The sequence below is a fragment of the Scyliorhinus canicula genome, chromosome 4, assembly GCF_902713615.1.
Source record: "Scyliorhinus canicula chromosome 4, sScyCan1.1, whole genome shotgun sequence".
Lineage (NCBI taxonomy): Eukaryota > Metazoa > Chordata > Chondrichthyes > Carcharhiniformes > Scyliorhinidae > Scyliorhinus > Scyliorhinus canicula.
In genome coordinates this window covers 38,572,622-38,596,832 of record NC_052149.1, presented here as the reverse complement: position 1 = coordinate 38,596,832, position 24,211 = coordinate 38,572,622, and the positions used below count along the sequence as shown (strand labels likewise).

Genomic DNA, 24,211 nt, shown 5'->3' with positions numbered 1-24,211 from the left:
ATGAATAGAAGTCAGGGAAGGGAAGAGTCAATGATAGGCCGTGCAAAGGTAAGGCCATGCAAAGGTAAGGAAAGGGTGAAAATCAGAAAGAAAATTACATTTTCTAGTTTGGAGTGAGAGCAGGAACCAGCACTAACAAACCAATATACTGGAAAACAATTGTAATGGAGGGGATATGGAACAAAACATTTTATACATATTCCCAAAAGAACAGGCAAATTCAAGGCCCATTCAGATTCTCATACTTGCATTTGGAGGAAGTAAGTAAATGCAAGAGCAGGTTTTGCCAAGTATTGACTGGTTGGACCCAAGTTTAAGGAAGAAGCAGAGGGTCCTCAGGTCATTCTGGCAGCATAGAGGCGTTGTGTTAAGAGGATGTTGTGTCTAAAGGCTGCCAGACAGCGACAATATACAAGCTTGCATCCCAGCAAGTGGGGTGAAATAGAACAGACACTCAACCCCCTGGAGAACATGAAAGTCCCACAGTTGACTTTACACTAACCTGAAACATTTCTGAGATGCAACATTAAAATGCAATTACTTGTTCTAGACACGACTGCAGCAGACATAGACAAATAGAATTCCACTAAAATATAAAGCCAGCAGGGTACTTAAGAGGCTGCAAAAGCCGTTTGCTCTCTCAAATTATTGTGCCCGGATTTGCAAAGTACTCTTCCAGAGAAAAGAAATCTACTACAAACAGATATTTTGGTCGTAAAAAGCAGGAATCTGCTCCACACATGTAGGAAAACTGAATAAAACGACTGCAATTTGGAATCACCAAATAGAGACCAGCTAAAGAACAGTTAACTGTATACACCTTTGTTTCATCTTGTGTGTACTGTAAAATCCTTAAGCTATCATCTTATTCTGCCACCTGTATAACTGAATGGGTGTAAGCCGTGGGAATGTATGATGTCTCAGCTTCATGGTCAATGGTCAGGTCATAGTTCAGGGAGAGGCAGAATTTACTTAATAGTGTGTAACTTTTGCCAAATATAGGTGGTATTAAGAAAATGTTGGGGCATATCCTGATAATGGAGTTCTGCAAGTTCAAAAAAGGAGATGGGTATAGAGAGGAAGTGAGCAGTACAGAATAAAGATGATACTGTCATGCCAGCAGATTCCAAAGAAAAATATTGAGCGCAAGGAGCCGGAAGGAGAGCCAATGGGAAGCCTCCTGGCCGAATAAATGGGCGTAGAGATGGAAGAAGAGTTCTGCACTGTTCTGAGCTCAACGGTTCACTGAATTGGAGGTGCAAGGGGGTGAAGTTGAGAACTATTGAGGACAGGAATAGGAAAGTATAATAAAGGTACAATAAAGGAGTAGGATTGGAAGGAGGCATGGACTCTAGGGGAACAGGAACCAGCAGAGCTGCTGAAGTAGTTGAAGCTTGCAAAAGATATTTCACAGGCATTTCTGCTTACTTGCAAAAGCATAGATTCCTTTTGAACAATCTTGGTTTTTCCCAGAGAAGTTACCACCCATAGTCTGTATAAAAAGAGAGAAATTAGCATCAACAATATATAATGGCTGTCCACTGCACAGAGAACACTGAAGCACCAAGAATCAGCATTGTAAATAATTGAAAAGCCTCATGATAGCAGACAGAGAGGCAGAGACACAGTGGTATTGTCACTGGACTAATAATCCTGCGACGCAGGGTAATGCTCTGGGGACCCGAGTTCGAATCCCACTAGGGCAGATAAAAATCTGGAATTAAAAGTCTAATGATGACCACTGTTGATTGTCTAAAAACCCATCTGGTTCACAATTTAGTCACCCCTCTAATTAGTCAGGCATGACCTTTTCTTCACAAACCTATTCTAGCTCTCCCTGATCAACCACAATTTTTCAAGATGCTGAGTTATCCCATCCTTGATTATAGACTCCAGCAATTTCCCCACCACAGATGTTAGGCTAACATCTTAGGTTAGGAGGTTAGGTTAATGGCCTCCTTCTGCACTGTAAATTCTATGATTGGGTCTGTAATTCCCTGGTTTCCTCCTTCTTAAAAGGTGGAGCGACACTTTAAGCTATAACATTTTAGAAATTTTAGGACTTCTTCACCCAAAGGGTTGTGAATCTATGGAATTCCTTGCCCAGTGAAGCAGTTGAGGCTCCTTCATTACATGTTTTTAAGGTAAAGATAGATAGTTTTTTGAAGAATAAAGGGATTAAGGGTTATGGTGTTCGGGCCGGAAAGTGGAGCTGAGTCCACAAAAGATCAGCCATGATCTAATTGAATGGCGGAGCAGGCTCGAGGGGTCAGATGGCCTACTCCTGCTCCTAGTTCTTATGTGCAATTTTCCAATCCAGGGAGACTACTCCTGAATCCAAGGAATTCTGGAAGGTTATTGTTAGGGCATCTACAATGTGCTCCCCTACTTCATTTAACACCATTGGATGAAAACAGTAAAGTCCTGGGGAATTGTCACTCTTCAGTTCCATTAATTTCTAGTGATGCTGCACATATGTTAATGGTATTAAGTCCCGGTTTATCGATTCATTTTTTTCCAGAACTTCCAGCATGTTATCCTCCGTTTCAAAGTGGGTGGCATGGTGGCAGTGGTTAGCACTGCTGCCTCACAGCGCCAAGGACCCAGGTTCAGTTCCGGCTTCAGGCGAGTGTGGAGTTTGCACTTTCTCCCAGTGTCTGCATGGGTTTCCTAGAGTGCTCCAGTTTCCTCCCACAGTCCAATTTAGCATGGGCAATCCACCTACGCTGCACATCTTTGGGTTTGTGGTGGTGAGATCCATGCAGACACAGGGAGAGTGTGCAAACTCCACATGGACAGTGACCTGGAGCTGGGATTGAACCCGGGTCTTCGGCACTGAGGCAGCAGTGCTAGCCACTGCGCCTCCATGCCGCCCCCAACTGTAGAGTTTCTTATTGATTTTGGTGTGCCTTGCCAGTTTCTTTCCATAATACCCTTCAGTCATTCTTACAACCTGGTTTGTGACCCTTTGATGGTCTTTGTATCTATCCCATTCATTTGGATAGGTGCTATTTCTTGCATTTTTGTAAGCCCTTTCTTTTACTTTCATGCTATGCCTAACCGGTTATCCATGACTGCTTTTTTTGTGAAGCGGAGCCGTTTCCTCTCATGGGTATATACTTGCTCTGCATCTCATTAATGTTTCTTTAAATATTCTCCACATGGACTTCTGGTGGCGGCATGTAGGTGGAAGTTGCACGTTGGGTGGCTCCTGCTCGAGGCTCTGGTTTTTGGAGTTTAATGCCTGGTTCCAGGGACAGTTTTTGGATAAGCTGGTGCAGGAAGACAGGGGAATGTTGAAGGTCCAGAAAAAAGCTGCAGGGAAGAAGGGGGCAAGTGCAAGTTAGCCGCCGAGCGAACGGGTCAGCCCGGCAGCAGAAAAGATGGCGGAGGCTGGGGCTGTCCCCTTCACAGTAGAGACTTTGACCGAGGTTATGGCTGGAGTTTGAGAGGCATTGTTCACAAAGCACATGGAGGTGATGTACAAGGGGATGATGGAGCTGGTGGTGGAGGCTGTGTTGAAGACATCGGCTGAAGTACGGAGCAAGGAGAGAGGTTGAACGGAGCAGAGGAAGCTCTGTCGCAACATAGTGACTAGTTCACCTCGATGAGTGAGGAGCAGAATTTAAGAATGTTGAGCATGCCTGAGGGGACGGAAGGCCTGAGGCCTACTGAGTACTTTGCAAGAACTGGGCAGGCCTTATTTGTCTCTCAGGCCCATGCCAAAGACAAACTACCTGCTAAGGATGGTCACAATTTGTTTCCACAAATTCCACATCAAGGAGAATGTCCCGAGTTGGTTAAAACAAAGGTGTGAAGTGCAGTGGGAAGGATATGGTATTCGCATATACCAAGGCATTTCTGTGGAGCTGGCAAGAAGACGGGCAGCCTATGGTTGGGTGAAGGTGGCACTCTACAATAATGGTGAGAGGTTTGGAGTGGTTGACCTGGCAACAACTCAAGGGACTTCTACTTTGAGATGGTGGGGGAGGCATTTGTGAAGGCTGAAGGACTGGGGTTAAAATGAGAGATGCGACTGGGGTTTGGTTCTGGACTGAAGTAAGAGGGGTGAAATGCTGTACACAGCCTCATTTCTTGTTTCTGGATGTTTATTTGTTTTGTATGTTGGGGGGTGGAGGGGAAACAGTTGAGAGTTTGGTTGGTAGGGGGTCTGCTACCAGGGGGTCGATAAAAAACACCCATTACAGTTTTAGATCCTTTTTTGTTCCTCAGTTCCATCCATATGGTTTTCACTGGATCCTTTCCCCTCATTATATCCTCCCACACCATTGAAGTGAATCAGTCAGGCTACTCCACCCCCTCTGCCATCTTCCCTGTCCTTCCTGGAAACTTTATAACCAGGTTATGTTTAGTTCCCAGTTCCACCCATCCTGCAGCCATGTCTCTATAATAGTAACTACTGTATATCATAATCCTCAACTTGCACTGGCGCCTGCAGCTCATCTAGTTTATTCCTACACTCCGTGCATTTGTGTACAGAATTCTTAATTGGGCTACTCCCCCTGACCGGTCTCTCAGCACTGATGTTTTATTTGCTTGCTTATTAGTTTTCACTTTTGGTTTAACCAGTATACTTCTTGTAGTTTTGTCATTAGCTGCAGTTCCTGAAGTTAGGTCCCTGACTATTTATTTACTCTCCACCTTATCACTTGGTTTTGGAACTGTATTGACCCATTTGCTAGTTGAAGTCTTTGTCATTTGTCAAGGAAACCAAAGTAAGCACTTGGGATGACAAACTTGTCCGATGGGTCAGTTACTCTTCCAGTCAAGATTATTCATCTAAACAACATAAAATATTTAGAGGCGGTCAAGTGTTTCTGCATTCACCGAGACATGGAACATGGCCCCCAGATTCTGATGGGCTAGTGCATTAAGGTGGTGAAGTGACTTGACACAAATTTGCAAATATTTGTATGAACAACTTTAATACCCTAAACCACTTAATTCAGCGAAAGAATTCTGTTAATTTAATTAAGCAATTTTGAGATAGTGCATCAACAGCCTCCCATTTTAACAGATGATGAAGTAAAACAATTACAAGAGCAATAGATGTTGTAATTAACTATACAGTAACATACATGAGTTTTACCACTTCCAGTCTGTCCATAGGCAAAGCAGGTAGCCATTCCTCTCTCGAAGATCGTCCGTACTAAAGGCTTTGCTGTAAACCTAACAGATTAAAAATGGTCATAAAACCTCAGCAGCATCCCTTTATTAGCACTTACTTTTCCAAACACAAAGGCTAGCTGCCAAACAAGAACAAAATGATTTTACACAGAACTAAATTATTTGGCAATGCCATAACTTATTCCCTGAAGCATTTTTCCAGGACAAGTCACAAATTTTAAAATGTTGATAGCAAAATAGGTTGCACCATCCCAAACTTTACAAATCACACAAACAGACCATGTGGCTCAACTAGTCTATGCCAGCACCTATTCTCAATAGGAGCTTTACCCGGTCCTCTTAATTTCACTTGAGCAATGCCTACTTCTATTCCTTTCTTCCTCATGCACTTATTGAACTACCCCTTAATGCACCTACTGTTTAATATAACCGCAATCACAAGTAACACATTTTCTCCACTTGCCCTCCACCTCAAATACTTTATTGAATTTATTAGTCATTGGGCTATATTTACAGACCTCAATTTTGGACTCTTTCACGAGAAGTATCTTTTTCACAACTACACTTTCAAGTCACACACCAAGATTTTTTCTTTCCAGGAAAAACATCCCAGCATTTCCTGAGGGTACAACCTTCTCTAGTGCTATTCAATTCTTCAAGTACCACTTATAGTTCCAGCGGTCTCATTAGGTTAGATTTTTGAAAAACCTTTCTGCTTTTGATTTGAAGTCATCTAGAAACTGACCAGTATTTGGTTTACACACTTTATGGCTTTGTTTTTAAAAAAAAATTAATAATAGTAACAATAATCTTTATTAGTGTCACAAGTAGGCTTACATTAACACTACAACGAAGTTACTGTGAAAATTCCCTAGTCGCCACACTCAAGACACCTGTTCCGGGCACACGTTGGGAGAATTCAGAATGTCCAAATTACCTAACAAGCACATCTTTCACAACTTGTGGGAGGAAAGCGGAGAGGCTGGAGGAATCCCACAGACATGGGAGAACATGCAGACTCTACACAGACAGTGACTCAAGCCAGAAATCGAACCTGGAGCACTGGTGCTGTGAAGTCAACTGTGCTAACCACTGTGCTACTGTGCCACCCAGAATGCCGAATTTAGAGTACCCAATTATTTTTTTCCCCAACCAAGGAGTAATTCAGCGTGGCCAATCAATCGACCCTGCACACCTTTGGGTTGTGGGAGTGAGACGCACATAGACACAGAAAGAATATGCAAATTCCACACGGACAGTGACCAGGGGCCGGAACCGAACCCGGGTCCTCTGTGCAGCGAGGCAGCAGTACGAACCACTGTGCCGCCCTTTTATGGCATTGTTACCCCATGTTACTACATTTAATAATTGTGTATCTATGCTTAGAGATTCCTTTGAGCATTATCTCACTTTAGACTATTTTCTAAGTGTTAGGTGGCCTCCTTATTCTTCCTACCCAAAATGCACCACTTAATTTATACAGAGAAACTAATTTGGCAAGATAGAAACTTATTTCTTCTACATGTTCAATTTTTAAGCACCCAGATTAAGTGTTACAATTGCCTTCAGGATCTATATGCCAATTGTTGACTTGTTAGAATACAAATCAGAGGCTTGATCTCAAGTTCCATTTTGTGATGAATAGGAATAGCACAACAAAGATGAATAGGTTTCTAAAACAGACCCCAAACAAATGCATTCAACAAGTTATTCCAGCAAAGCAACTGAGGCAACCACCTAAAAGAGTAACTTCAACTTGATTTATGAAACAAGTTCAAATGCAATTTGTACACTACAAGTTTTAGCAACTCCAGCCCAAGTTCAACTGGCACGCTTTTTTAAAAATCACTACTTCATGAAATAACTCATCTGAAACATACATGGTTATTAAAATCCTCATCATGGCTTCTCTTCCTGCTCCTATATTAAAAAAAAAAATAACTTTAGAATACCTAATTATTAATTTATTTTCCAATTAAGGGGGAATTTCGCATGGCCAATCCACCTAACCTGCACATCTTTGGGTTGTGGGGGTGAAACCCACACAGACATGGGGAAAATGTGCAAACTCCATACGGACAGTGACCCAGGGCCGGAATTCGAACCCAGGTCCTCAGCGCCGCAGTCCAGTGCTAACCACTGCCCCACATGCCGCCCCTGCTCCCATAAGTTTAACTTTCATTTCCCTCAAGGATCTTTCCGTGGCCCACTTCTATTTATCATTTACATGCTGTCCACCAGTCATATATCTGAAAGCAGAGTGCTAATTTGCACGTGAACACTGACAACACCCAGCTTTCACTCACCACCATCTCCCTTGAATTCTCCTCTATTGCTAAATTATCAGACTGTACACCTGGCATTCAGTACTGGATGAGCAGAAATTGCCTCAAATTAAATATTGGGAAGACCGAAGCCATTGTATTCAGTCACCACTCAAAAACTTTGTTCCCCAGCTACTGACTCCATCCCTCTCCATGACAATGGTCAGAAGTTAAGCCAGTCTGTTCAAAACCTTGGTCACATTTGATATAAAGATGAGCTTCAAACCTCAAAAGTTGTGCTATCACTTCTGTATCAGCCAACTTAATCAGTTTCCACTCACCTCATTCATGCCTTTGTTACATCCAGACATTATTTCGATAAACAGGAGGTTACCCAAAACTCTGTTGCCAACGTCTTAAAACATTCAGCAAGTCCTGCATCCATCACCGAACTACACATAAAACAAGATGTTGCCTGACAATGAGACAAATTCCTCCATTGTCTCACTTCTACCCATCATGGTAATTGCCTCCATCCTCAAGATATTATAATCCTCTAATTCTGGCCTCTTGTGCACCACCGATTTTATTTGTTCCATGGTTTGTGGTTGTGCCTTCAGCTGCTTGGGCCTCCAAACTCCACCCTATACCTCTTTTGCCTCACCTTGAGGCTTCTTAAAACCTACCACCTTGGACAAATGCTTTGTCCTTTGACCCAATATCTCTATACATGGTTCAATATCATACTTTCTTTCAAAATGTTTGCATTTTGAAATGGCATGGGATGTTTTATTATTTTTAAAGGTGCTACATAAATACAAGCTGTTTTTGTGGAATAAAAATCCTGTATTTTTTTTACTTCCCCACTGAGAAAGCTTTGAATAATATTTTGAGCATTAGTAATATTTAAACACCAATTCCAAAATCAATTTAAATTTGAGTACCTGTATACCTCTTCATTGGAAACAAAATCATCAAAGGCATAGTCAAATCTGAAGGGTTGGTTATCCAGGTACTTGGTGAGATCAACCTTCATCTTTGGCTCATGTACCAGAATTACATTTTTGCTAGTAACTGTAATTACGTCAATCTCCTTTTTTGCCTTTTCTGTGGGAGCCAAATATAGAAATAAAGTTAAACTTCAATAGTTTCACTTTGGAAATCAGATCTAAAACTAAACGTGAGCTAATTGTCAGAATTGCACCAAACAATAGCCTATTAAAATTCTGCAGTATTGAGTAACTGACCAGGGATAAAATGTGTTACTTACTGCTAGATACTATGCAACTTCAGTTTTGAAACTTTCCAACCACATCCCATTAAATTTTCTTTTCTTCAACTCTGCAAGATGTCTTGACCAGGTATTTTTGTTCAGTAGACAGGTCTTTTTACTCAATGGTGACATTTTACTTATGAATGCCAGATGGATAAATTCAATCTAGATTAATCACCAAAGGACAGCATTCGCCATTTAGTCTCACTTCCTTCAATTCATAGAATCTACAGCACAGAGACAGGCCCTTTGGCCCAAACTGGTCCATGCCAGCCAAAAAGACCATGTAAGCTAAGCACATTGCCTGCATTTGGCCCATATTCCTCTAAACCCTAGCCAGGCATCTGTCCAAATGCCTTCAATGTCCCTGCCTCAACCACTTTCTCCGGCAGCTCAATCCACATACATACCACCCTCTGTGTAAACATTAATTATTTCCATTAACTTAAACCTATGCCCTCTAGTTCTCGATTCCCCAAACCTGGGAAAAAGACAGAGTGCGTTCACCCTATCCATACCTCTCATGATCTTATACACCTCTAAGATTATACTCCAAAGAAGAAAGTCATAGCCCGTCCAATCTCTCCCTATAACTCAGCCCCTCAAGTCCTGGCAGCATCCTTGTAAATCTTTTCTGCGCACTCTCCAGTTTAATAACATCTTTCCTATAGCAAAGGGACTAAAACTGAACACAAAACTCCAGGTGCGGCCTCACCAACGCCCTGTGCAACTGCAACATAACTTCCCAACTTCTATACTCAAATATCCTGACAGATGAAGGCCAATATGCGAAAAACCTTCGCTGCCCTATCTACCTGTGACTCGACCTTTAGAGACCAATGCATCTGAACTCAAAGGTCCCCCTATTCCACAATACTCCAAGGTCCAATCATTGATTTGACCTTCCAAAATGCAATACATCACACTTATCTGTATTGAACTGTTATATTACTTGTTAATAATATGTTGCAACTCTTTGCTTTATATTTCCAGAATGGTCTGATGGTAGGATTCTCAAAAAAACATCAATCTTTAACCAATGAATAAGGAATTGAATAATGTTGCGTTTGTTCACTCTTACAGAACTATAACTAGTTAATAAGTAATTCAGAATAAAGTATTAACTATATTTAACTACACGTGCTAACTATGCTATTATCTATCCAATACACAGCTGTCTAGTCACTCATGGTTCGAAGAGACCCAAGATCCTTTGAGTTCACATATTTATGCATGAATCTAGCGCCGCCATCTAGTGTTTGTCTTGTTCGTCATTAACCCATTATATATCTCCATAATACTCAAAAATCACTACAAACTCCATTTGCTATTCCTCCGTTCACTTCCCCAGCTGATCAAGATCCTGCTGCAATTTTTGATAATCTTCCTCAGAGGAAGCCCAGCACTGACCCCCGAGGCACATCATTAGTCACAGGCCTCCAGTCCGACAAGCATCCTTCCACCATAACCCTCTGCTTCCTACCATCAAGCCAATTATATATGTAATTTGCCAGCTCTCCCTGGATTCCATGTGATATAGCCTTCCAGAGCAGCCTACCATGTGGAACTTTATCAAAGGCCTTACAGACTTGCATCTACCGCCCGGCCCTCATCAACCTTTCTGGTCACTTCAAAGAACTCTGAACAATGAAATGCATGATCTCCCATGCACAAAGCCATGCCGACTACTCCTAATCAAACCTTGTATTTTTAAATGCATGTACATCTTATCCCTCAGAATCCTCTCTGGTAATTTACCCACCACAGATTTTAGGGTTACCGGTCTATAATTCCCAGGTTTTTCTTTGCAACCCGTCTTAAATATGGGTATAACATTTGCTGCCCTCCAGTCAGCTGGTACCTCACCCTTGGCTAATGATGATGCAAATATCATAACCAGGGCTCCCCCAATTTCTTCTCTAGCCTCACACAGTATTCTTGGGTATACCTGGTCAGGAGAAATACCCACCTTCATACATTTTAATACATCCATTACCTCCTCTACTGTAATGCAAACGGTCCCCAAGTCTCCAAAACTTTCTCCATGGTAAACACAGGAGAAATATTAATCGAGAACCTCTCCCATCTCTTGCGGTTCCACACGTGTCCACTTTGGTCCTCTCTCTAGTTATTCGTTTTCCTTTAATATACTTATAGAATCCCTTTGGATTCACCTCAATTCGCTCAGCCAAAGCTACCTTAGGACCCCTTTTTACCCTCTTTATTTCTTTCTCGAGTATACCCCTGTACACCTCCAGGGAATCCCTTGATTCCAGCTGCTTGTACCCGAGCCATGCCTCCTTTTTACTGGCCAAAACCTCAAATAAGTTTTGTCATCCAGTGTTCCATACTCCTGCCAGTCTTGCCCTTCAGGTACATGTAGACCCTGAACTCTAGCTATTTCACTTTTAACATCCCCCCACTTGTCAGAGAACTATAACCTGGTTTGGCACTCGCTGGGGCCCACTTTGTGCATGAAACTAACTGCCTGCTTGATAAAGAGTATTGTAGTAGATTTAAAAAAGGTCTGAATGGAATTAAAATTTACAGTAGAATCCTGCACACTATGACTTTTAAGAGAATGGCGTCTGTTATCAGACCTGCTGCACAAAGGAAAGAAACAAAATTTGGAGATTTGAATCTTTTGAAGGCTTGATGCTGCTCAGTACTGCAGAAAAAAAGTTCCCCCATCATTCCTAGGTACTTAGACAGATTGCAGACATCCTTTAGTTCTGCTCAATACTTCTTTATATGTCCTACTTCCAATCTCTCTCTCGCAGAGAGACAGAGAGAGAGAGAGAGAGAGAGAGAGAGAGTCTAACACATGATTAATATTAGTGGTGCATCATCTACGGCATACAATAGACTATCCCACCTGCCAACTTCCTTAAGGGGAGAGGGATTTGGACAGTGTAGATAGGGAGAAACTGTACCTACAGATCTGAAAGGGTCAAGAACCAGAGGACATCACTTTAACGCAATTGGCAAAATAATCAAAGGCAGTATGAGCAAAAGCTTTTTATGCACAGTGGTTATCAGGGGTGCACTGTGACTGTGGTAGAAGCATGTTCAACCAAAGGAGAATGGGATAACTACTTCAGAAAATAATTACAGGGCTACAAAGAAAAATCTTTTGAGGAGCATCAACATGCACATGACAAGCCGAAGGACATCCTTCTACGTTGAATTATTCTATACTGCAATTTGAAATTGCCTGCTTGATAAGAGTAGTGTAGTAGATTTTAAAAAGTCTTAATGGAATTAAAATCTACAGTAGAATCCTGCACACTATGACTTTTAAGAGAACGTTGTCTGTTATCAGACCTGCTGCATAAAGGAAAGAAACAAATATTTGGAGATTTGAATCTTTTGAAGACCTGATGCTGCTCAGTACTGCAGAAAATAGTTTTCTATCACTCAGAGGTGCTTAGACAGATTGTAGACATCCTTTAGTTCTGCTCAATACTTCTTTAAATGTCCTTTGATTGAAATTTTGGTTTCTGCTTTTACTATAAATTGCTGAACGAGCTAATAGGCTAAAAAATGGTTTTAATTCCACTCAACCCCTGAACTGAACACTGATACATATTGAGCACTTTGAACCTCCACATGCCAAAGATGGAAGAAAAATGCTACAATCTAGCAATTATAATGTCTGACAACACACCTTTTTTGCTGACAGGTCGTTTTCGGACACAGACACATATTTTGTGTAGCTCAATCTGAAAGAGTTGAAAGGTTAATTTAATGACAAATCAATTCCACTGTTAAGCTAGTGTAGCAATATCTTGATTATATGGAGCCAACACGGAGCCAGTATAATGAAGCAACACAGCAGTTTGTACCACATGCTAAATCCACTTTGAGCTGCAGTCACTCTAGCAAGGCCAGCTCCTAATACTGTACAAGCCACTAAGGTGGCACTGTGTAATTTCTGGAAAGTTTTAATTAACTAACAAGGCAACAAAAAAAAAAGCACCACCAAAACATTAGTCTTTCCGTGCATGAGAACTCCCTAGGTTTGCTTGCAACACCACTAGCCAAATTTTAAATTAGTGCAGAATTCTGATTTCAAGAAACAAACTACTTTTTGGTAAACTAAGCCACAGTCTATCCTGATCAAGCTGCGCTTAAATTTACTCGTGAGCTGTAGAATATTGTTTGGTCAAATTACTTAAACAAAACCCAGATGATAGCCAACTCAAAAAAAAGTTTCAAGGTGTGCACGCAGTTTACCCATTCTTATTCATCTACTGTTAAAAAAAATTTCTTTAAAGAAAAAGAGTACCCCATTATTTTTTTCCAATTAAGGGGCAATTTAGCATGGCCAATCCACCTACCCTGCACATTTTTGGGATGTGGGGGTGAGACCCACCCAGACACTGAGTGAGTGCAAACACCACACGGACAGTGATCCGGGGCCAGGATCAAACCCGGGTCCTCTGCACCAGTGCTAACCACTGCATCACTATGCTGCCTATTTATCTACCTTTATGACAGAATTCAAACAAGATGACCTGTGATTTTACAAATTAAAAAGATACAAGAGTCTGCAAAGGAATATAGATAGATAAAGTGGGTGGACAGAAATTTGGCAGAAGCAGTATAACGTTGGAAAATATGTGAGGTTGTCTGCTTTGGCAGGAAGAATAGGAAAGCAGTGTACGAGTTAAATTGAGAGATTGTAGAATACCACAGTACAGAAGGATCTGGGTGTCCATGTACATGAATCATAACAAGTTAACATGTCGGTACACCAATTTATTAGGAAGGCAAATGAATGTTGGTCAACAGTAGACAGCATTGAGCACACTTAGAAGTATTGTGCACAGATGAGGGACAGGCAGGAAAGTGGAGTTATGGCTACAATCAGGGCAGATGTGATCTTTTTTCTAAAAAATATTTTTATTCTCCTTTTTTACATTTTCTCCCAAATTAAAAACCCATCAACACTAAACAACCAATCAGTAACAAATGTCAATCCCCATATCAATAACAACGATCCCATTCTCCCACCAAACATCAGCCCGCATGTTCACATAAAGTGACAAAAGGAATCAGGAATCACCCATTGTCACCATTAAGACACACAGCCCACCCCCCCAAATAATGTTTGATGTTATCCAGTTCTTGAAAGTGCATAATGAATAATGCCCATGAATTGTAGAACCCCTCCATCCTTCCCCTCAGTTCAAACTTAACCTTCTCAAGAGTCAAGAATTCCAACAAGTCCCCCCGCCACGCCAGGGCACAGGGTGGAGAGATTGCTCTCCAACCCATCAGGATCCGCCTTCGGGTGATCAACGAGGCGAAGGCTACATCTGTCTCCGCACCAGTTTCCAAATCTGGCTGGTCCGACACCCCAAATATGGCCACCCGGGGGCTAGGGTCCAGTTTCACGTGCACCATTTTAGAAATTACCCGAAAAACTTCCTTCCAGTAATTGGACAGGACCAAAATTTATGAACGTGGTTAACAGGGCTTTCAATCCCGATCCCCTGCACAAACTCTCCTCCTCCATTCTGGCCCACTGGGAATCAAACCCTCTGACCCAGCTCCGCCCCCTCTCCACATTCGCCGCCCAGTAGTAATACATCAGGTTCGGAAGACCCAAACCCCCTGCCTGCCTTCCCCTTTGTAGCAGCACCTTTCTAACTCTGGCCGCCTTCCCTCCACATATGAACAAAGTAATCGTTCCCTCAATCTCTCTGGAAAAAGCCATTGGCAGGAAAATCGGCAGGCATTGGAAAATAAAAACAGAAATCCCGGCACCACGTTCATTTTAACCGCCTGTACCCGACCCGCCAGTGACAGAGGGAGACCATCCCACCTTGCCAGATCAGCTTTCACACTCCCCATCCAACTAGAAACGTTGTACCTACGGAGCTTCCCCCCCTCCCCCCACTCCCAGGAAACCTGCACCGCTAGATACCTAAAGTGACGCCCTGTCTGACAGAATGGCAGCCCCCCCACTCTCAGCCGAGACACCACAAAATACTCACTCTTGTCTAAATTTAATTTATACCCTGAGAAAGACCCAAACACCCGAAGCAGCTCCAATATTCCCCCTATCGACACACTCGGTTCTGACACGTATAACAGCGAGTCCCCAGCATTCAAGGACACCCTATTCTCTACCCCACCCCCCGCACTATCCCTTTCCATACCGCCGAACCTCTTAACGCGATGGCCAACGGCTCAATCGTGAGTGCAACCAGCAGGGGGGGCGGCTGAGGGCAGATGTGATCTTATTTAACAGTGAAGCAGGTTCATTGGCCAAATGACCTACTCCTATTTATGACCTTATGAAAGACAAGCGTAGGAACAAAAGCACAAATGCAGAAATAGTTTGAAAATCCAAGTAATGTGTTATTCAGAGATTTTCCAAACATTTTTGGGGTTTTTTGGTAAAGAAACAAAATTGATTGCTAAATACTTTTGAAACTTCAGTTAATGCCACTGAATGGTTAATTCCATTGATGGTTAATGACCAGTGACCCAAAATCAAAAAGAGCAAATTGGGTAGGTGGGTAGTTTTAGAATGAGTGGAAGAGCACATGAAGTAGAGAAAGAAACAGAGAGCAGCAAAATTACAACATTACACAGAGAATTCTTAATAGAGCTAAGAGAGCAGAAAGTCCACTAAGATCCAAAAATAAAAGATGTTAAGAGCTTAATGAGCATCTGGGTTCACTACATTGGGTTTGTTATTTTACCTCCACGTTAGCACTCTCCCATCCATATCTGAATAGGCTTCATTCATCAAAACTGTCCAAGTCCACCATATTAGCCCATTAATTTCCCAAAGGGGGACAGCAGTACTCTCCCCCTCCAGAGCACAACGTAAATTATACAGGATTATTACTTACAGAATCTAAAGTAGACAGATGTTGATACGAGTCTAAAGTAGCTCTTAGGTCTGCAATCATTTTCATGAATTCCCAGTTTGGATTGCCAGTTTCATAATCCTGCAACAAATTAAAAACACTATTAAATCCTGTACTTCATTTTGGCTGCTAAAACTATTTATTTATAACCAATCTAGACGGAACGTGCAATAAGTACCATCATTTGTGCGAAAGTTGCCTACCTGTCCACGTCTTTCACGTATTTCCTGTAGCTGAGTTCGCCTATCTTCACGCTGCTTCTTCAGCCTTTCAGTTTCGCGTACACAGATTGACTTTCTTCCTGCAATATAATTCAAAGTCTGTTCACTGCTAGATGATAGATTACCAGTGCCCTAAAGCTGCCAGAAATGTTCAGTTGACATCAGCAACACAATTTTACCAGTACCAATCATAGGCAAATCTCATCCCCTCCCATAAGAGTCCAACATCACTCGGCGTTTAATCGTACCCGACACAAAATGTCAATGCATCTGACTTTGGCAGTTAGATAGAATACCCAACTAGCCTCTGGACCCAAAAGCAATTAATTTGCTCTGCACGTTTGTTCCAATAGCTATGTTTGGTTTAACATTTCAATTCACCTAGCTGGGTTTTATTTGTAGAAAGCAATACTCTGGAAATTCCATTTGGTTCAAGATTGATGGAACACAGTGCTTTTATTGAAAGAGATAATCCATAACAAAAACATGTGTCAATGAGTAACCCATCAGCCATCTTCTGCAATCAATTGACCAGCTTAACATGACTTTTATCACAATGTCAGTGCAATGCAATCAAGACTAATTTACCACCTATTCCTTCGGCCATAGCATATTCAAGATCCAGAAAAGCAAAGATAAGCTAAAAAAAAGTGCAGAACTTACTGGGAGAACATAATGATTTCCCCTTCCCCCCAAGTATTTATCAAAATGTTTGCAGTTGAAAATACTATATGGCAAGCAGGTGCGCTTCAAAAAATTAAATATTCTACTCATCATTACAAACCAACTGAATTGGTCTCGAAGTGTTATTTTCTTTAAAATCAAGCCCATGATGTGTCTTTTACCTGTGGAAATGTTCTTGCAGCTTACAGGTTCTACCTCTGGCGTTTTTGAATTGGACACAATCTGCATCTCCAATGTAGCTTGTGTTCTTGAACGATTTGTACGTGGTACTTAAAAAAAAAGGATAAAATGTTAAATGTACATCTCTCCCAATTTCCCTTCTGTAAAATTTTTAATCTTACAAGTCAAATCACTCAGTGAGCACACATTTAATCTATCGTGAAAAAAAAGAACAGCATGCACCCACAAGTGTCAACCAGAATTACTACCAGATTACAGGAACATGGTGGTGGAATTTGATGACATATGTGACACTGGCTGCATTTAAAGAAGATTCTAACCAGGTATCCCAAAATATTCAATTTGTGTTTTGCTTGGTATGCAAAGGATTTAAAAAAGTGATCCAACATTTTAATGTGATAGCAATTCTTTATATTGTCTGTCAACATCTGCAAGATAAAACAGTTTCTCTAGACTGGAGTACCCCTTTTACTTGAAGTGGAGTTAAATTCCATTTTATTCTCAACCTGCAGAACTGCACCAAAGTGACCCATTCCTCTCATTTTTTCTGTGTTTCTAGATGATATTTTCTATGTTTTGATACCAAAGGAAATAGTCGAGTCCAAAACATTGTATGGTTTCAAAAAGCTCCCCCACAATGGGAGATTGGTGCTGTTTGCATGTCATCCGATCACCTCTCAACAGAAGAGATTTAACCCATATCAGAATGCTGTAGCAAAGTAAGTCGCTGATGAATTGGACTAAAATAAGTAATTTCTAATGAGGTTTAGAGATATTGACACTGCATTTCAGCAGGCTGCATCAGTTCTACCTTTCTAGCAAAGAGCAGAATTAGCTACAGCTAAAGGAAGCAGTCAACTCCAATGAATCTTTACCCTGGGAAGAAATTGGAGTGGAGGAAGACTGTACCTTTAAAGTCTAGGTTCGTAGGGGCTGGTTAGCATATCTCACAGTCCAGATCCTTGATAAAATCTTCTGTCTACCAGACATTTGTAACTTCTTTGAAATCCCAAATTAATTTAATGAGGAAAGAAGCTCATTAAAACAACCAGATATATCACATTTGCTCAGAATCATTGTTCTACTCATGCCAACTTAACATAGCGTAACATTTTAAAAGCATTAGCAAAATCAAAAATACTTCAAGCATTGTAGTTTGCATGTTTGAAAGTGCTGGTGACCAAGAGAGTGATCTGGATGCAGAATTAAGAGACCAAATACCAGTTACTAAATGGTGACAGACAATGTTACCTGCAATGTCATCAGAATCAAGTACAGGTTCTGGAATATCAGCGTCAAATAAAAAAGACAAAACAGGCTCCATTAGATTCCATACAACAAGACTTCACCACCTGTCTCAAAATTGAAACCCCAACTGATTATTTGCTTATAGGCAAACTTGATTTATTTTCATTTGGGATGTAGTTTCCTTTAGGAAATCTCATCATTTGAAGTTGCTTCGCATGTACAATTAAAATATATTTACAAAGGCAGTAAAGATCCAATATCGGTTTGGAGATACTGGCATTGTAACCCCAGTAGCTGCTGCAGATCTACTAAACACCTCATGTAAGAGGAGAGATAGAATTCAGGATCAGAATCTGTAAAGTAATTGTAGCCATCTGGCAGGAGAGCAGAGGGGTAAAAGATCGACAGTTAAGGCACAAGACCTTTTGGGTTGCATACATAACACAAATTTCAAATTACACATCACCTCAATATGAAACACCATTAGTGTTCCAATAAAACTATGCAAAATTGTAGGAACAGCACCATATCATTGACAACACCAGACATTTGTGGACTCAACACGATTTCAACAAGTTTAGAGCATACCCACTGCCTTCATCCACACCAAACCCCGATCATCCAACTTCCTCGCCCCCATAAGCGCCTATTCTCATTAGCAGAGAGTTCGATAACTAGGCAGCATAGATTTTAAAACTGAACTGGCAGGAGTAGCTATTTTTTTCATCCAAGGCAATAACAGTGATCTGGAACTCACTGAAAAAGAGTGAAAGCGAAAGACCAAAAAGTCTCATTATATCTAAAAGTACTTGGATACACACAAGTGATGTAACCTACAGGACTATGGTACACGAGCTGAAAAGTGGTGTCACAATATACACCAATATATCATGGTGCAGACACACACTGATGGACACACTGGTACCAATCAACATGTACAAACACCGCAGCCAATCATCAGTTAGAATACACACATTATAAAGGCAGAGGGCACCACGGTTCCTGCTCATTCTGGGTGTTGCCCGAGTGTAACAGGAACTCATTATGCCCAGCACAGACTCACAACACGCGCTGAGAGAATCAACTGGTTCGGACAAGGCTTAGGTCTCTAGTTCAAGTTAGCATCATTTAGACCCACAGTCATCGTGTGTGAGTTAGTTAGAAGTAGCTAATAAAATAGAGTTGAACCTTCATCAGTGTTGGAAGTGTCTGTTCATCTTCATGGGCAGCACGGAAGCATATAGTGGTTAGCACAACTGCTTCACAGCTCCAGAGTCCCAGGTTCGATTCCCGGCTTGGGTCACTGTCTGTGCGGAGTCTGCACGTTCTCCCCGTGTGTGAATGGGTTTCTTCCGGGTGCTCCGGTTTCCTCCCACAGTCCAAAGATGTGCAGGTTAGGTGGATTGGCCATGCTAAATTGCCCAGAATGTCCAAAATTGCCCTTAGTATTGGGTGGGGTTACTGGGTTATGGGGATAGGGTGGAGCTGTGGACTTGGTCAGGGTGCTCTTTCCAAGAGCCGGTGCAGACTCGGGCCAAATGGCCTCCTTCTGCACTGTAAATTCTATGAAATCTCTCAAGCCTACACATCAGGTGGGACTAAGCTGGATAGCATTTCTTATTCCCCAGTCAAAACTAACATGACGGGCCAAATGCCTTTCATCTGTGCATACATTTTCTATGGTAAACAGCAAAACCACTTCTGCTTGGAAAGTGACTTCTCCCCCTCAAAAAAGGCCCCAGTTTAGCAAAATTCCCTTCTCTGACTAGGGATTTCAGTATTATACCATCCATGGACAAGGAGGGGTTTAAGTTTTTGCAAAGAATTTTCTTTTTTTAATAAATATTTTTATTCTCCTTTTTTTACATTTTCGCCCAAATTTACACGCACCAACAATAAACAATAATCAGTAACGATTGCAATGTCAATCCCCATATCAACAACAATCCCATGCTCCCACCAAACTATCAACCCCCTGTTAACAAACAAATAACAACGAGGTAACAGGAATCACCCAGAGTCACCATTAACGCTCCTCCCTCCCCCCCCAATCCACCCCTGAATGTTCGACGTAATCCAATTCTCGAAAGTGCATAAGGAATTATGCCCATGAATTGTAGAACCCCTCCATCCTTCCCCTCAATTCAATCTTGACCTTCTCAAGCGTCAAGAATTCCAGCAGGTCCCCCTGCCACGCCAGGGCATCCGGGTGATCTACGAGGCAAAAGCTACGATATCTGCCTGCGCACCAGCTTCCAACAGCTGGCCTGACACCCGAATATGGCCTCCTGAGGGGCTGGATCCAGTTTCACGTGCACCACTTTAGAGATTACCCCAAAAACCTCCTTTCAGTAATCCTCCAGTTTTCAACATATCAACATGGTTTGTGTCCGCCCCACCCACCCCCCCCCCCCCCCCCTCCCCCCCCCACCGTATATACCACCTTCAGCTATATCAGCCCCAATCTCCTGCATGAGGCGGAGGCGTTCACCCTCCGGATCACCTCACACCAGAACCCCATCTCCATATCCTCTCCCAACTCTTCCTCCCACTTTGCCTCAATATCTTCCAGCTGTGCCTTCTCTTCCAAAACAGCCCCGTAAACCGCCGACACTACCCCCATCTCCAGTTCCCCTGTCATCAGCACCTCCTCCAGCAATGAAATGAAATTTGAAAATCGCTTATTGTCACGAGTAGGCTTCAATGAAGTTACTATGAAAAGCCCCTAGTCGCCACATTCCGGCGCCTGTCCGGGTAGGCTGGTACGGGAATTGAACCGTGCTGCTGGCCTGCTTTAAAGTCAGCGATTTTGCCGAGTGAGCTAAACCAGCCCCTGGTTTGTGGAGGACGACTCTCCCAGGAAGCTCTGCATCTCCTTTCTGGCAAAGTCTCGAACCTGCATGTATCTAAATATTTCCCCCTGCTCCAGCCCATACTTCGCTCTCATGCTTCTTCAATCCTGCAAACCGACCCCCAAGAAACAAATGTTTTAGTGTACTAATTCCTTTCTCCTCCCATCTCCGAAAATTTCCATCCCACTTCCCTGCAAGCGAAGGTCATGCATGGCTGGTCCAAGGAAATAGATGAGCTCCTACGTGACTGCTTAGAGACAGTGAACTGGTCCATATTTAAGAACTCAGCGACCAACTTAAATGAGTATGCCACCACTGTCATAGACTTCATCAGCAAATGTGTGGACGACTGCTTGTCAAAGAAAGCAGTACATACGTTCCCCAACCGGAAACATGACTCAAGCAAGAGATTGAATCCCTACTGAAGGACAGGTCTGAGACGTTCAAGTCAGGCGACCCTGACCTATACAAGAAATTCAGAACGACCTCCGTAAAGCCATCCGAGATGCCAAGAGAGAATATCAGACCAAGCTAGAGTCACAGACTAGCATTACAGACTCTTGGCGGTCGTGGCAAGGCCTAAACAACATAACGGGCTTCAAAGCGAAGACGAGCAGCATCTCCAGCAGCAGCGCACCTCTCCCCGATTAACTCAATGCATTCTATGCTCGGTTCGAGCAGGAAACCAACGATCCGCTGTAGAATGCCCCAGCAGCCCAAACACACCCATACCCACCATCACAGCTTCCAAAGTCAGATCGGCCTTCCTGAAAGTGAACCCTCAGAAGGCGACAAGTCCAGAAGCGATCCCTGGTCATGCACTCAAGAACCTGCACAGACCAGCTGGCAGATTTGTTAGTGGACATCTTTAACTTGTCCCTACTCCGCTCTGAGATCCCCGCCTGCTTCAAGAAGACCACCATCAAACCAGTGCCAAAGAAGAACCAGGCAACGTGCCTCAATGACTACCGTCTGATGATCCTGACTTCAGTCGTAATGAAGTGTTGAGTGGTTGGTCATGAAACACATCACCTCTACTCCCAAAACGCCTTGATCCACTGCAATTCGCATACCGCTGCAACCAGTCCACAGTAGACGCCATCTCCCTGGCCCTACACATCCCCAGAGCATCTCAACAACAAGGACTCCTATTTATTGACTACAGCTCCGCTTTCAACACCATAATCCCAGCCAAGCTCATATCAAATCTCCAAAACCTAGGACTTAGCTCCTCACTCTGCAACTGGATCCTAGATTTCCTGACCCATAGACCACAATCAATAAGAATAAACAATACCTCCTCCACAAGAGTCCTAAATGCCGGGATCTCACAAGGCTGTAAACTTAGCCCCCTACTGTACTTCCTGTACACACATGACTGCGTGGTAAAATTTGGTTCCAACTCCATTTACAAGTTTGCTGACGATATGACCACAGTGGGCCGAATCTCGAATAACGACGAGTCGGAACACAGGAGGGAGATAGAGAACCTAGTGGAGTGGTGCAGCATCAACAATCTATCCCTCAATGCCAGCAAAATGGAAGAGCTGGTCATCGACTTCAGGAAGTAAAGTACTGGACATGAGGATGTGAAGCAAGGGTTAAGAGCCAGAATGAATGGGATACATTAGTGGAAAATCACAAGTGGAGGAGCTTGTTATTGAAGCCATTGAAGGAGAATTAACTTGTTGAGATAAGGGAGTTGATATTTGAATTTGTGAGCCGACTCATGACTATAAGCCAAATAGCCTTGAGAAACAAGGAGCATGGCCAGATGACAGGATATGAAATGTGGGAGCCGCTTGCAACTATAGCTAACACCTGCTAATTAAGCTAAGACTGCTACATACTCATGTGCCAATAGCTAACCTCAAAAGTCTGTAAAATCATGTATTGGAACTATGGCAATAACAAATTTATGCTTTGTAATGGGGGCGAGCTCAAGTGAATGTAAGGGACAGCCCCCGAATAATGCATATAAAAAAAGGATGTTTTGAGCAATACTTTGGCACTCTCTGAGGTGGTTCCCCGGAATACCTAGAGAGCGGCCCCGATTGCAATAAAGAATATTCTGAAGTATGAACGTGTTCGAGATTGTTTCCTCCGGACTGAGAGACAAGTGAATTAGAGATGCATTCACAGACACACCCCTGTCAGCATCAACAGGGCCGAGGCGGAGATGGTTAGCGGCTTCAAATTCCATGGGACACACATCTCCAAAAGTCTGCCCTGGTCCACCCACATCAACGCTACCAAGAAAGCAGCACCTATACTTCCTCAGGAAACTAAGGAAATTCGACATGTCCACATTAGCTCTTACCAACTTTTACAACAGAAAGCATCCTATCTGGCTGTATCACAGCTTGGTATGGCAACTGCTCAGCCCAAGACCGCAAGAAACTTCAGAGAGTCATGAACACAGCCCAGTACATCACACAAACCTGCCTCCCATCCACTGACACCATCTACACCTCCTGCTGCCTGGTGAAAGCAGGCAGCATAATCAAAAATCCCTCCAACCCGCTCTTCCAACTTTTTCCATCGGACAGGAGATACAAAAGTCTGAGAACACGTACAAACAGACTCAAAAACATTCTCTTTCCCACTGTTACCAGACTCCTGAACAACCCTCTTACGGACTGACCTGATTAACACTACACCCCTGTATGCTTCACCGGATGCTGGTGTTTGTGTAGTTACATTGTGTACCTTGTGTTGCCCTATTATGTATTTATTTTTTCATGTACTTAATGATCTGTTGAGCCACTCGCGGAAAAATACTTTTCACTATACCTCGGTACACGTGACAATAAACAAAGTCCAAATCTATGGTCCCCCCGAATCAACATTTCCCGTGACCCCTGTCCCCAACCCGAAGTGCTGGCAAAACTGCCTCCAAATACTCAACAAAGCTATTACTACCAGATTCAGAGTATTGCCCCAGGACTGTCGGGAGCAGCGCTGTTGCTAGTGCCTTCAATCCCGACCCCCTACACAAACTCTCCTCCATTCTGACCCACTGGGAATCAACCCCTCTAACCTAGCTCCGTACCTTCTCCACATTTGCTGCCCAGTAATAATACGTCAGGTTCGGAAGACCCAAACCCCCTGCCTGCCTTCCCCTCTGTAGTAGCACCTTTCTAATTCTGGCCACCTTCCCTCCCCATATGAACGAGGTAATCATTCCTTCAATCTCTCGAACAAATGCCTTTGGCAAGAAAAATTGGCAGGCATTTGAAAATAAACAGAAATTGTAGCAACGGGTTCATATTAACCGCCTGTCCCCGACCCACCAGTGACAGAGGGAGACCATCCCACCTTGCCAGATCAGTTTTCACCTTCCCCACCAAACTAGAAATGTTGTACCTACGGAGCACCCGCCCCCCCCCCCCCAATCCCAAGCAACCCGCACTCCCAGGTATCTAAAGTAAGTTTGTGCCCTACGGAATGGCAG

The 24,211-nt window shown here is 42.8% G+C and overlaps 1 protein-coding gene across 3 annotated transcripts in view; it reads right to left on the bottom strand.

Annotated features, from left to right (window-relative positions):
- The window catches only part of kif2c (kinesin family member 2C), a 97,578-nt gene that overhangs the window by 34,631 nt on the left and 38,736 nt on the right, over positions 1 to 24,211 (bottom strand). For 2 of the 3 annotated variants that reach the window (XM_038794068.1, XM_038794070.1), the window contains exons 5-12: positions 17,909 to 17,938; positions 16,639 to 16,746; positions 15,776 to 15,873; positions 15,555 to 15,653; positions 12,353 to 12,407; positions 8,357 to 8,519; positions 5,100 to 5,190; positions 1,429 to 1,492 (exon numbers count right to left, since the gene is read on the bottom strand). In XM_038794068.1, coding sequence (XP_038649996.1) covers positions 1,429 to 1,492; positions 5,100 to 5,190; positions 8,357 to 8,519; positions 12,353 to 12,407; positions 15,555 to 15,653; positions 15,776 to 15,873; positions 16,639 to 16,746; positions 17,909 to 17,938 — 708 coding nt within the window. The remainder of the gene's footprint in view (positions 1 to 1,428; positions 1,493 to 5,099; positions 5,191 to 8,356; positions 8,520 to 12,352; positions 12,408 to 15,554; positions 15,654 to 15,775; positions 15,874 to 16,638; positions 16,747 to 17,908; positions 17,939 to 24,211) is intronic. The other variant, XM_038794069.1, reaches the window with a different exon arrangement.